This window comes from Anarrhichthys ocellatus, unplaced genomic scaffold (genome assembly GCF_004355925.1).
Source record: "Anarrhichthys ocellatus isolate YVR2014 unplaced genomic scaffold, GSC_Weel_1.0 scaffold13, whole genome shotgun sequence".
Taxonomy (NCBI): domain Eukaryota; kingdom Metazoa; phylum Chordata; class Actinopteri; order Perciformes; family Anarhichadidae; genus Anarrhichthys; species Anarrhichthys ocellatus.
The window spans coordinates 6,765,364-6,777,649 of NW_022280043.1; the positions used below are offsets into that span (position 1 = coordinate 6,765,364).

The following is a 12,286-nucleotide window of genomic DNA, read 5'->3' on the forward strand; positions in this document are numbered from 1 at the left end:
ACACACATACACACATACAACCTACATTTCCAACTCCTAATGGAGTTTTTGTATCCTCTTTTACAGAATTTGCTTTATGAACAGCACATGCATCTCACGAGCTAGAGACGCACACGGACCGGTCCACATCTTCACACATAACCACCTGGGTGTTCGGCCAGCACACAGGGCCGCCCTGGAGAGCTCTCCCTTACGCTGGTTCCCCCCCCCCCGACACTCCCACTCCATCACACAAGCAAGAATCACGCTATCAATAAAGAATCTACAGTGAGATATGAAATCTCCTACCTGATATGGGGCCTCTGGCGTGATTGCCGGTTGGCTGGAGAAGTGGAAGGTGCCCCGGCCTTGACTCGAACACACGTTGGGCGGCAAATATGAGGTGGGGGTGGGGGGTCAAGGGAATATGTTGCAGAATAACCGTACGAGACCTCTATATAAACAGTTACTTTGAACCCAGCATGTATAAACATGGTTAAAAGATAAACAGAAACGTTGACCAGACAAATATGGGGCGACCTGCCACGAGTGTGAACCAGCAGAAGGAGGGCATGACACCACGATGAGCCCAGATGTGTTTTGTATTGGTTCAATTGAAAGGTATTAAGTCAGACGTCTGTTTTGTTGTGTAATCTCTCTGAGATGAATACACTGTAGTGATGTTGTTCTGTGGAGACGTATCCTAAAGCTCCTGCAAAGACAGTTGATAAGTAAACAACTAGAATGTAGTGACAGAACCAGTTGAGATGTTACTGGGATAGGGGGACATCTGTTCATTTAAAGCTGTGAACTCTGAGACCCCAGATTACTGAACTCGAAGCACAATTCCTTTTGTTTTCACTCAATATAAATTATAACTCGACCAGGACTGAAATGTTAAGGATTGCCACTTTATCTGTCATTGAATCAAACTCAACAGTCACCAGAGATGACTCTTCCCAGATGTCAGGGGGGTTGTGATTCCTCCCAGCAAACTGGAATTGCCTCTCCCATTACTCTTCCTGAATAGCGGAATAATTGTGCGATAAAGGCTCCATTATTTCTTTGCCCCCCCCCCCCCCCGAAACAATATTTCACTTGTAGAATCTGTACACTTTTAAGGGTGCGTGGGCAGTCTGCACTGCACAAGATGTTGCTTTGGGGATCTGTTGAGAAACTACTGTGCTGTTTACTTATTTTTTCTGTATTGCTTCATTGCAGCAGCCTCAGTAGAAGTTTTAATAGAAAAAGTTGTGTGCTAATTCCAAGAGCGGCTGACAATTATCTGTTATCTCCATAAATGTACTTCAGCCCTGCAAGGAAATCGGTTAACACCCATCCATAACGGAGAAATTATTTTTCCTTCTCCGTGTCCGCTCCTCCCCTTAAAAAAAACTTCTATTAGGAAAGCACTGCTCAGTCTCAGTTCTTTTTGCTTTTATTCTCTGTGTGTGTCCACCGGCCCTGCTCCTCTTCCCGCTGTCTCTCAGCGGGCCCGTCACCCTATACAGTAAGTACCTACTAGTTCCCAGGCTTAGCTTCAGTGGAAACAGAGGTCTCGGGTGACTCGACAGAAGAGCTCAGCGCTTCAGTAGGAATCCAACAGGGACGTAGCACGAGATCTGTGTTATGCTGCATTAGGGCAGGGGTATGGGCACACTAGATAAACGGACTCGGCTGTGTGTTGTCAGCTGTATACCTCCCTTTGGGACTCTTATGTGAGTGTGTTTATGTGTTTTTGTCAGTGTATGACTAATCAGTCTTTTTTTCCCCCCAGCAGCATGACATTAGCAAAGGGCCTCTCTGCCTCCTCCTCCCGTTCCACGCATGTCTGCCTCGATCTCGGTGGATTTTGTCTGCTTAGCCGGGCTTTACATCATTTAATTGCAAAGGCCTGCTTACCTCGTTTCAATCAATGAACTTCTATACGCTGGGCTATGGGGGATTAGTTAATAGGAGAAGGAGAACATTATGTAGGATATATCCAATGATACCCCACTTTGTACAGTGTCTACATGCTAATGTGGGTGTGGTGCATAATGGGGATCAAGGTGCTCCTTTTTAATGCTTGCAGGACCTCATGCCAGCTAACCACGGAGCAAAAAAACCTTTAATTCTACACATTGAGTATGCACGGGGATCAGGGAGGTGTTCTTGTGATATAAGCCCCCTATGTCAGCAATCTGCCTAATGTAAAAAGAATTTCCCCGCAAGAATACATAAAGAGTCGCATGAAGAATTGTTCAACCTTCACTACATGCGGCTGATTTCTGCTTCCCCCTCGTGCCTTGCTTTCTCTATCTCGCTGCTCTTAGTGATGGACACCAAGGCGGTGTTCGCGGCCCTGTACAGCGTGTGTGAAGAGAACGCCACCTTCTTCTCAGGAGGCGCCAAGGGCTCGCAGGGCGATGCCGCCCGCCGGCTGGTGAACACCATGAAGCTGATCAAGGAGCACGCTCGCAGTCTGGAGCCCGTTGTCTCTGGCTTTGCCGCAGTTTACCATCATTTTGACTTTGACCCACACATACCTGCCAACGGCTACCGCTCACTGGTCAAGGTAAGCTTCGGGGATGTTTGTCACGTCTTGGATCTTTTTGTCTGTGTTCTCATTTCCCACCAGTGCAGCTATGAGAATAATATGCCCCCATACCGCAATATCGATGTTCTCCCGACACTGTGAGAAACTGCTCACCAGCCCAGCTTGATATCGCTTTGTTTCAAGGGCGGCCCATTTGTATTACAGATTGATTTTATGCTGCAAATCAGGCTGGATAAATTCCTCCAGCTGCAGAATATCTACCCACTACTGTACCTACTGTACTTTATCTTCTACAGTTATTGATGAACCATCATGACCTTCAGTGGCTGCATTCTAGCAGAGCAGCGAACGAATGCTGCTCTCTTTTCTTGCCCCTTGATTTCAACATTTAGAGTCCGTCTCATTCCCACACTGCTACTCAGACTAATCGGTACGATCCTGCTGAAGCAGCAGGTCTTCCACATGCTCTCTTTCAGGCAAGCTGTTCTACATTGTTCATTTTCCTTCTTCAAGCTGACCATCCTAATCTTAATTACAATTTAAGCAGACCCAGTGGACTTGGCTCTTTAATGATAGCACCATTAAGGAACTAGGAGTTTGTTATAAGGCATAATACTATACAGAAAAGAAATGCAAAACCAAAAGCTCATCAATCATTATCTCAAGAATGCAACAAGACTTGAAGACGTTATCCTTTTTTCCAGGTGTTGCGCTGCTGCCTTCTCCACATCATCCAGAAGGGGCGCTACATCACCGCCAACCGCCGCAGCATCTTCTTCCGAGTAGCGCACAATGCGGGGGAGATGGAGGCCTACTGCAACGCTCTGTGCCAGCTGCGCGCCCTGCTCTACCTGGCTCAGCGCATGCTACACGACAACAGCCACGGCAACCTCTTTTTCCAGGATGAAAGTGGCCTCAGTGAGAGCTTTGTCCACGAGTACTCGTCAATGCACAAGGGCTGCTTCTACGGCCGCTGCCTTGGCTTTCAGGTGAGACGAGGCTTCGTGGTGCCGGGATAGGGAGCGGGAAGAGGGGAAAAGAAAGGGGAGGCTTAGAAATAGCAGTGCCTCATGCGGGATGGTCCTGAACTGGGTTTTTTTTAGGAAAAGCAAAAGTGGGAAGAAAGAAAGGCAGGAAATACTTAAATGTGCACAAAGGTTAGAGTTGGAGAGATACCGCTCACAACAATGCAGAGAAAAGGGAAATGAAAGCAACCTCAAACTCGCCACTTCTCACTTCACACATGCATTGACAGTTCTGTTATTAAAGGTACACTTAATATCACCGCCTGTGTTACATTCTGTAGCTCCATATAAATTCTTTATATTGTTATATTAACAGGGCCTGTCGTACAGAATAAAGCTCCCCACACACGTCCAGAAAGGTTTAGAGGGGCAGAGGAATGGCTTCTCTTTCCAGCCATAGTCTCTGTTCTTAGTTGAGCTTAACAAGAGAGGCTCAACCCTCAGCAGACGGAGGTCAAAATCAAACTAAAGGGAAAAAAATGATGAAACCTCCCTGGTACTGTCTGCATCAATGTATATTGGCTCAGACTCATCTGATATTCTGATATCCCAACATCTATATTTCACTTTCTCTGGTCGAATAACAGCAGTTTTAATTGTAACCTTTTTAGCCTCTTGTTTTTAAATGGACCATAGATTAGAATTTAAAGTCTGTCTCTGTTTTGTTTTGTCCTCCAGTTCAGTCCGGCCATTCGTCCCTGTCTCCAGACCATCGCTATTGGCCTTGTGGCCTTTGGAGAAAACTACAAACGCCATCAGTCTGGAATAGGTCAGCACCTTCATCCCTCTCATCATCCAGTCACCTAAATTCTCATTCACAGATCGTACTCATCCGCACGACTCTTCCTCACATTGCTGCTTGGCCCCTGACCGTGTACCTTTTTGATGTTGTGTGCTTGAATTGTAGATGCTCTTTCATCCTTTGGAATCTCGAGGGCTAGCTGCTGCTGCTTCTTCTATATTTCAGAATGTTTTGAACAAGCACACTATTATGTACAGAGGCAAAGATAGAAGAACACGCACCATCATACACACACACACACGTAAATATTTAACAGCCAAAAAGGAATCATTCGGCTCTAATGGTTTCTTGTGCTCTGTGCTGCACCGCAGTGGAGGCAGGAGGTATTGCACCATATGGTGAGTGTACTGGAACCCTCTCACCCCTTCATGGTAGTCCTCTGTAGTGAACACAGGCTACATGAAGAAGCTGCTTCTGTCCTACAGCTCCTAAGTGGCATTAGCTGTCCTGTGTTTGTGTTGTAGTTTAGTGGAAGTTATCTGAAAGGGCGATTGCTTCCCTTCTCTTTTCTGCCCAGCCTTGATTTCTTGTAGAGCATTAAAAGCAATACCAGGATGAAATGCTTTGGTTTCAACATTAGCATTAGCGCAGTAGGTCTGAAACATCTGTGTCACAATAAGATTATAGCGCTGTGAGAAAAAAGCCATTTCACGCCGTTGAGTTTGACGCTTTTTCTCAATTAGGGCCTTATCTCTGATTCTTGACCACCTGCCTTTCCTTCTTCCTTTTGCATTGTCAGCGAGTTTAAGTTTTTCTAATTGTGTTGTTCTGTCCAGTCACTTATTACACTTAAAAAGTTCCCTTCTTGTTCCTGCTGTCCCTCCTGTTTCTGTCTTTGTGAAATTGTTGTTTTCATCCCCGTTATTCTGAGCATTTGTTTTTGTACCAATCACTTTTTGTCTCCATTTTGTCTCCATCCTCAACCATAAACATTCCTCTTTTCTTTCCTTTTAAACGAATTTATATTCTTTTTTTCTTCCACTACCTCGTCTCTGGTGTGTCCTAACCTTTATTCTACCCTCCTCATTGTGCTGTCCGTCCTCCCTTCCTCCAGGCGTCGCAGCCAGCTCTTTCTTCACCTCGGGGAAGTACGCCATCGACCCAGAGTTGAGAGGGGCCGAATTTGAACGCATCACCCAGAACCTGGACGTCCATTTCTGGAAGAGCTTCTGGAACATTACTGAGACCGAAGTCCTGTCGGTGAGTAGACTTACTTACTTACTTCGCACGCACTCACGCACTCACTCACTCACTCACTCCTACGACATCTGTAATCGACCAGTGTTGTTACCACTAACCCATGCTCACAGAAAACTTTTTTTTGATTTCAAAACTGTAGCAAGAATATTTGACTTTCCTCTGGTAAAGGTACCTTTCTATCATTATGTATTTAGGCCTATAGGCCGTTAGAAATAATAGAGTGGAATTCAACTTATTAAATGGGGTTCATGATTTATTCATCCAGTTTCTCCCTCTCTCTCTCTCTCTCTCCAGTGGCCTGACTTGCTCTGTAACTTGCACTCCTCTCCGCCTTTCTGTCTCTCTCTCTCTCTCTCTCTCTCTCTCTCTCTCTCTGTCTCTGTCTGTATAAATCTTTTTTTTTTTTTTTTCCCTCTTCCTCCAGAGTCTTGCCAGTATGACATCCACGCAGGTGAAGGTGAACCGGGCTCTTTCCGTGCCCGCTGTGCCCTTTGACCTTCCCCTGGCGGCCAACCACAGAACATCTGTAACTATAGCTCGACCATCAGCACACATCGGCACCGCTCCAGTTCAGATGAGGCTCATCTCCTATGACTTACGTGAAGGACAGGTATCTAAATCGTTATTCTGTTCACACTGTAGTGGCAGAATGGAATATGCAATAAAAAAAGCTCCATAATGTCAGATTTTATGCAAAACTAGATGGCGTTTGTATTTCCTGTAAGTATTTTTGTGTGACCTAGGTTATGACGGTGTTCCGCTGGCTCTTTTTAAACCACCTTGCAATCATACAAATTCTTAAAATATTGCAACAATATAGAACAGCATATCTGGTATTTTTCCGAGCAAAAGCAAACGACAGCTCTGACTTATCCTCGTGGACTTAATCCCCTTCATTATCTCTCTCTCTCTTTCTACTTTCTCCATCATAGGCATCACTTTCTCTACACCCTCCCTCTCGCCATCCGAGCTTGCACTCCTCATTTCTTTGTAGCTTAGCACACAACCAGACATGGCTATCAACAAACACTTTCAGCCATTGATCCCGCCGCAACAAAAGAACAGTGTCTTTTTTTTTTTTTTTTTTTTTTTTTTTTTTTACTAATGATGCAAAATACAAGCCTGCATCAGCGGAAAAAAAACGCTCCCCCTCTGCCACAAGTTCCCTCCCTCCTTGTTTCTGCTAATAAATGGGAATTAGCGTGCGTTCATGCAGGCTCAGGAGAGGCTGGCAGCAAGCTTTTTACAGAACAGCTAGTTAATCTTTCTCTCAAAAGAAGCCCTGTTGCTAACACTAGTAATAAAATATCTTGAGAATGAAAACAAGGCCGTGTTTGCAATACACACACAGTCTGTGGACAGTTGTCAGTGCTGCAAACATCCCCATCTGTCGTCATGTGATGTTCTTTCTCATTTGTATGAGATTCTTCTCATTTTGTTCATTCATTCCTTTTTTTCCACTACCTCTCTTGTCACACTCTCTGCAGGACAGTGAGGCTCTGCTGTCTCTCGCTCGCTCTGAGGGCGGCTCCATCTCTCTGTCTCTGGGGCTGAAGACCAAGCGCCTCCCCTCGTCTCCCTGCCTCCTGATCCACTTCCATGGGGGAGGATTTGTGGCCCAGACCTCCAAGTCACATGAGGTGAGATGTTACGCTTTATTACTAGAGTTTTCTGCATTGGCTTCCCTCTTCAGAACCAGAGGCATGGGACAGTATTTTACTTATATGTGATATTTATAACTAAACAGCTGGTCAAAATGTGACACCTACACATCGCTGACAACACTACACCTCCACCATTAGACACCTGGACATTATTGAAGCGCTCGTTCAGTTCACCTTCTCATCCCTGCAGTGCTTCGAAGTCTGGCTGAGTTTTCTCGCCGATTTAAGTGTTAATAGTTATTGTCAATAGTTTGACCTGTAATGATTCGTTAATTAATCCCTGAAAACTTGTATAGTATAACTTAAAGCTGGCTCCTCTCTTTCATGCAAATCGTTGCTTCCTGTCATTCACTTCTTCCTCATCCCTTTTTGTTTTTTTCTTAACAAGGAGGAGCTGATGTCCTAGATTAAATATCTAGATCACTGTGATAGAAAAAGGGACGCCAACACACACTCCTGAAGCTTTGGCCTCATGTCTTTAGAAATTATGTTGGATCTTTCTTGTCATTACTCCATAAAACACAGTTTGTGCCTCGACGTCTCCTTGTTCGTCCGACGCCGGTCTGGTCATCAGGCTGCTTACAGCTACCACAACACAGGGCTCTGTGAAATCGCCAAAGACTTGGGCATCCTTTTTGTAGCAACCGGAGGATGAGAGGGAGCAATCGGAGGCAGGGGTGACCAGGGCTGTCATGTTGAATTAAACAGAGAACTGTACAACCCCGCAGAGGAAGATTACCCTGGGGCCATGCACTAATGAAAGACTCTTCTTCGCTCGCCTTCCTTATTACAGCCTTCCTCGCAGTCTTTTTAATATCTCACAAAATCCTTTTTGTTCACTTAGTGTCCTTTTTTTTTTAACATCTTCCTCCTGTCTTATTTGGGCAACATGATATCGCCTCCTTCTTAATATTCCTCGATGCCTTCTGCTCTCTTAATCCCCGAGGCAAAGCCAAGAAAGAGAGAATAGAACATTTTTTAAAGTTTCTCTTAGGGCAGAAGACCTTTGTACTATGTCCTGTGTCCTTGCCTCGATCCTGTCTGTCCTGACGTCTGGGTGAGATGGAGAGTTGGACTTCAGTGACAGGAGCCTTTGGTGCTCTCTGGGCCCAATTATGCTGAGATCACAGGAATGGATGTGCTGGCATCTAGCATTTAGCAACTTGGGCACGACCACACACACACACACACACACACACACACACAGACACACTCCCGATCCCAGTAGAGGTATAAACTTGCAGATTAACTGCTCTGCCTGTCTGAGAGTGAGTGGGACTGCAGCTCCCATTAATTCCTGCTTTGAGAACAGATCTGGGACTTTCTAAATTGGTGTTTTTCCTTTGTCACTAGAGTAGTTGTGTGTGTGTATGACTATGACATGAGTTTCCTGAGTCATCGTATAAAATGAACCAGCCTTGGTCCCAGTCCAACAAAAACACACACGCGTACCTCTTTTCTGCCCGGTGGGCCATTTGGTGCGATTCCTTTGCTCCTTCTATGCGGGCAGATGAACTGTCTGACACACCTGTCCATGGACCCTCACTGGCAACAATGGCTGTTGTTGAGACACACACACACACACACCACCTTTCGGGCTACTTTTTTCATACAAACCAACACTGACCTGAACAGTGCTTGAACGTTTACTTGTCAGTGGTCTCACTGTAAGATTTGTTGTGACAAGTAGGGCTTAAAGACAGTGGAGCTGACTGCTGGAGCTGCTATTTTGTTATTTTTCATGCTGAATCACTGGTAGGTGACGCAACATACGGTACACACACACACACACACACACACACACACACACACACACACACTGTGCTTTTCCTGGCATTGTGAGTGGATGGAGAGCTGCCTCTTTCATCGCCAGCCCTGTCACAGCTAGTCAAAAAGGTGTTGGGAGAAGATAAAGACTGAGGAGGAAATGACGAATGCTTTGTAGAAGGAATATTTTGTCACGACAATTTTGGATGCCTTTTCAAGGTCACTGCATTGCAGTTGTGAAGCGCTTGCCTTGGATTGGCATAAGAATAGTAAAAACACTTATTCTGACTATAGCAACAAGGAAAAGCGAGACGCTCTGTATTGTGACGGAGAGTTGTTTTTGTAGACTATCCCTGTAAATCCACACCATCCCCTGGTCTTAGTCTTTTCTCCTTTCGTACCCAGCAGACTAGGACATGTGGGCACCTTTTGTTATTGCTGTATGAGAAAGAACAAAATGAAGGTGACTGGGAGGGCAGCGCTCATTCTGCTGTCGTCTAGACGGTAAATCAGAAAGCAGATAGATGACTTCAGAGGGAGATATTATTTTCTTAACTTTTTATCCTTTCTTTTTAATGTTCACCCCATCCTTCCACCACTTCCTTTAATGTTCTCTCTCCCAACACTGTTCTGTCTCCTGCTGTCGTGTCTCATCAATTGAATGTAATATTTTCACTGTGAAACTGTTTTTTGTTTTTTTTCATTCATAAATTCACCCCTCCATACCCATGTCTTCTGTCTGGTGCAGCCCTATCTGAAGAGCTGGTCCCAGGACCTTGGTGTCCCCATACTGTCGGTGGACTACTCGCTGGCCCCTGAGGCCCCCTTCCCAAGGGCCCTGGAGGAGTGTTTCTACGCCTACTGCTGGGCTCTGAGAAACCACCACCTGCTGGGTACATAACACATCACACATCATTGATTATATCAAAGTACTGGCTTTTTTTAGGCTCTCCCGTACCTTTGCTATTCACTTTTTAAGTAATAAGACTCATGCATGCAGTTGAAATGCTAAATAACTAGGCAGGTTAAAGAAAGTTTGTTTATTAGAATCAATGAGCAGATAAAACTCTCTTTCAGAGTGAAGGTGTCCTGTGGACTGCCTCAGTAAATCCCTGCCTCGGTTTACCCATTCCCTGTACCTCTTTAGAGGATTCATTCATCACTTTGAAAGTAATCACGCCGCAGCACATAGTCTCACACGCTACCCGTTGTTCTGCAATATCTCACAAATTGTGATGCTCAATATTCAGGCAGACAACAAAAGACATCTGGTCGGTTTGGGGTACACCCGCCCGCTGAAGCACACTGTGTCAAATTAACAGTGATCGCGGCGCAATATGTTCGTGTTGTAGTACAAGAAGACGATACCACGGCCATGAGGCTGGCAGCGAGTCAACACCCTCTCAACGTCATATATTCAGCAGTGTTGTGGTGGAGAAAAGAGATCCTGAGTCTGGATGTGTGGCACGTTGCTTTTTCCTGCACCACAGTATATTTCACAGTCTCAGAAAATGCCGTTTTTTTTTTTTTTTACTGCTTCTGAGCCGGCTGCACCATGGCCGGAGGCATTATATTTTCAGATTGTCCATCCGTCCAATTCTCCATTCTCCATCTCTGTTCCATCTGGCACAGACATCCTCTAATGAGGTTTTGGTGGTCAAAGGTCAAGTTCACTGTGACCTCACAAAACATGTTTTTGGACAGATGTAAACTGCAAATTGACTAGTTGGCGGACGCATACTGTACAACCGCTGGGGCCAATTCTAGTTCTGCCGAGTCTCTTTTTGTTCTGTGATCCAATTTTCTTTTCCCCCTTTTTTTTTTTTTCTTTCCTTTCCTTCTTTTCTTCACCTCTATCATCACCGTGCTATTTTTACCCCTCCAGGCTGGACCGGAGAAAAGGTGTGTCTGGCTGGTGACAGTGCGGGAGGCAACTTGTGCGTGACTACGTCTATGCGTGCTGCTGCCTTTGGTGTGCGGATGCCAGATGGCCTTGTCGCAATCTACCCGGCTACCCTGCTGACTGCCTACGCTTCGCCCTCCCGTCTGCTAACACTTATGGATCCCCTGCTGCCGCTCAGTGTGCTCTCCAGGTGCCTCAGCGCCTACGCAGGTGTGTGTGTGTGTGTGTTTAGAATCATGTCCGGATACTTCTTTTATCTGTTGTCCTTTTCTTTCTTTCAAACATCTCTGCATGTCTCTGCCGTCTGCTGCTCCACATCATACATGATGCTCTTTACCGTCGTCATAGGTTTGTTAACAATAATGATGCTGACTTGCAACTAGTTAAGATGTTTCTTTCCAATCTATTCTATTCCATTTGATTAACTAGCTAATATAACAATTTATAAAAAGCCCAAAGTGATGCCTCAAATCTTTGAAGAAAGTCTGGCCAGCAGCTAAAACACAACGTACAAGTACTCCGTTTATTATATGAACATTGATGAGCAATGTTGAAATAGATTCTGTGTCGACTTATCAATTCAACCACTGTCTGCACTGCCAATCTTTTTAGATTTAGGACGGTAATAATGATCATATTAATCATAAAACTGTTTTGCTCTCATCTTGGATCTCACTGTTGTCACAATTCCTCATGTAGTACGCAATGTGTATAATATTAAAATAAATGTAATCATAAATCTTCATGGATTTTATTCTAGTTGTGTTGCATCATGTCTGAAAAACTTTCACTGACAACAGCTCAACTTATTAGCATATAGATTGTTTTTCATGTGTTGTCATTAATGTATGTGAGACGCAGGAGTAACTTTTGATAAATTGTTGTCGGACATAAAGAGGAGGACGGCGGAGGTCTAGTAATTGTTCAACTACGCCAAATAACTGAACTAAAACACTAATGTTCTATTCATCACTATGCCGTCTGTGTTGCAGTGTTTAACCCACTGTCAGCGGTTTTCTTTGCTATTATACCTTTCCTACTATTGCGTCTCTGTTACTCATTCATGCTTATTTGAGAACAACACCAACACTTAAATCTCACTTCCTCTATCTTTCCCCACTAAGCCGCTTTCCTCCGTGTCTCCCGCTCCAGGCAGCGAGCCGCAGACGGAGGCGCAGGTAGAGAAAGCGAGCACGCTGAGCCTGGTGAGGAGAGACACGGCTCTGCTGCTCAGAGATTTCCGACAGGGCGCCTCCAACTGGATCCACTCTCTGCTGGATTCCAACAGAGCCGCCTCAGCCTCCCCCAACACAGCTGCAGACAGGCCCCCGAGAGCCACTGGTAAACCACCGCCTCTCGCTGTGTGTGTGTGTGTGTGTGTGTGTGTGTGTGTGTGTGTGTGTGTGT

At 45.2% G+C, this 12,286-nt stretch overlaps 1 protein-coding gene across 6 annotated transcripts in view; it reads left to right on the forward strand.

The window, feature by feature from the left end:
* Positions 1-12,286, forward strand: part of lipeb (lipase, hormone-sensitive b) — a 21,072-nt gene that overhangs the window by 5,613 nt on the left and 3,173 nt on the right. For 5 of the 6 annotated variants that reach the window (XM_031853100.1, XM_031853103.1, XM_031853104.1 and 2 more), the window contains 9 exons: positions 2,295-2,536; positions 3,223-3,507; positions 4,222-4,312; positions 5,400-5,545; positions 5,970-6,155; positions 7,033-7,185; positions 9,725-9,869; positions 10,862-11,089; positions 12,032-12,220. In XM_031853100.1, coding sequence (XP_031708960.1) covers positions 2,295-2,536; positions 3,223-3,507; positions 4,222-4,312; positions 5,400-5,545; positions 5,970-6,155; positions 7,033-7,185; positions 9,725-9,869; positions 10,862-11,089; positions 12,032-12,220 — 1,665 coding nt within the window. Of the gene's footprint in view, positions 1-2,294; positions 2,537-2,920; positions 2,995-3,222; positions 3,508-4,221; positions 4,313-5,399; positions 5,546-5,969; positions 6,156-7,032; positions 7,186-9,724; positions 9,870-10,861; positions 11,090-12,031; positions 12,221-12,286 lie in introns of those variants that run through there. The other variant, XM_031853105.1, reaches the window with a different exon arrangement.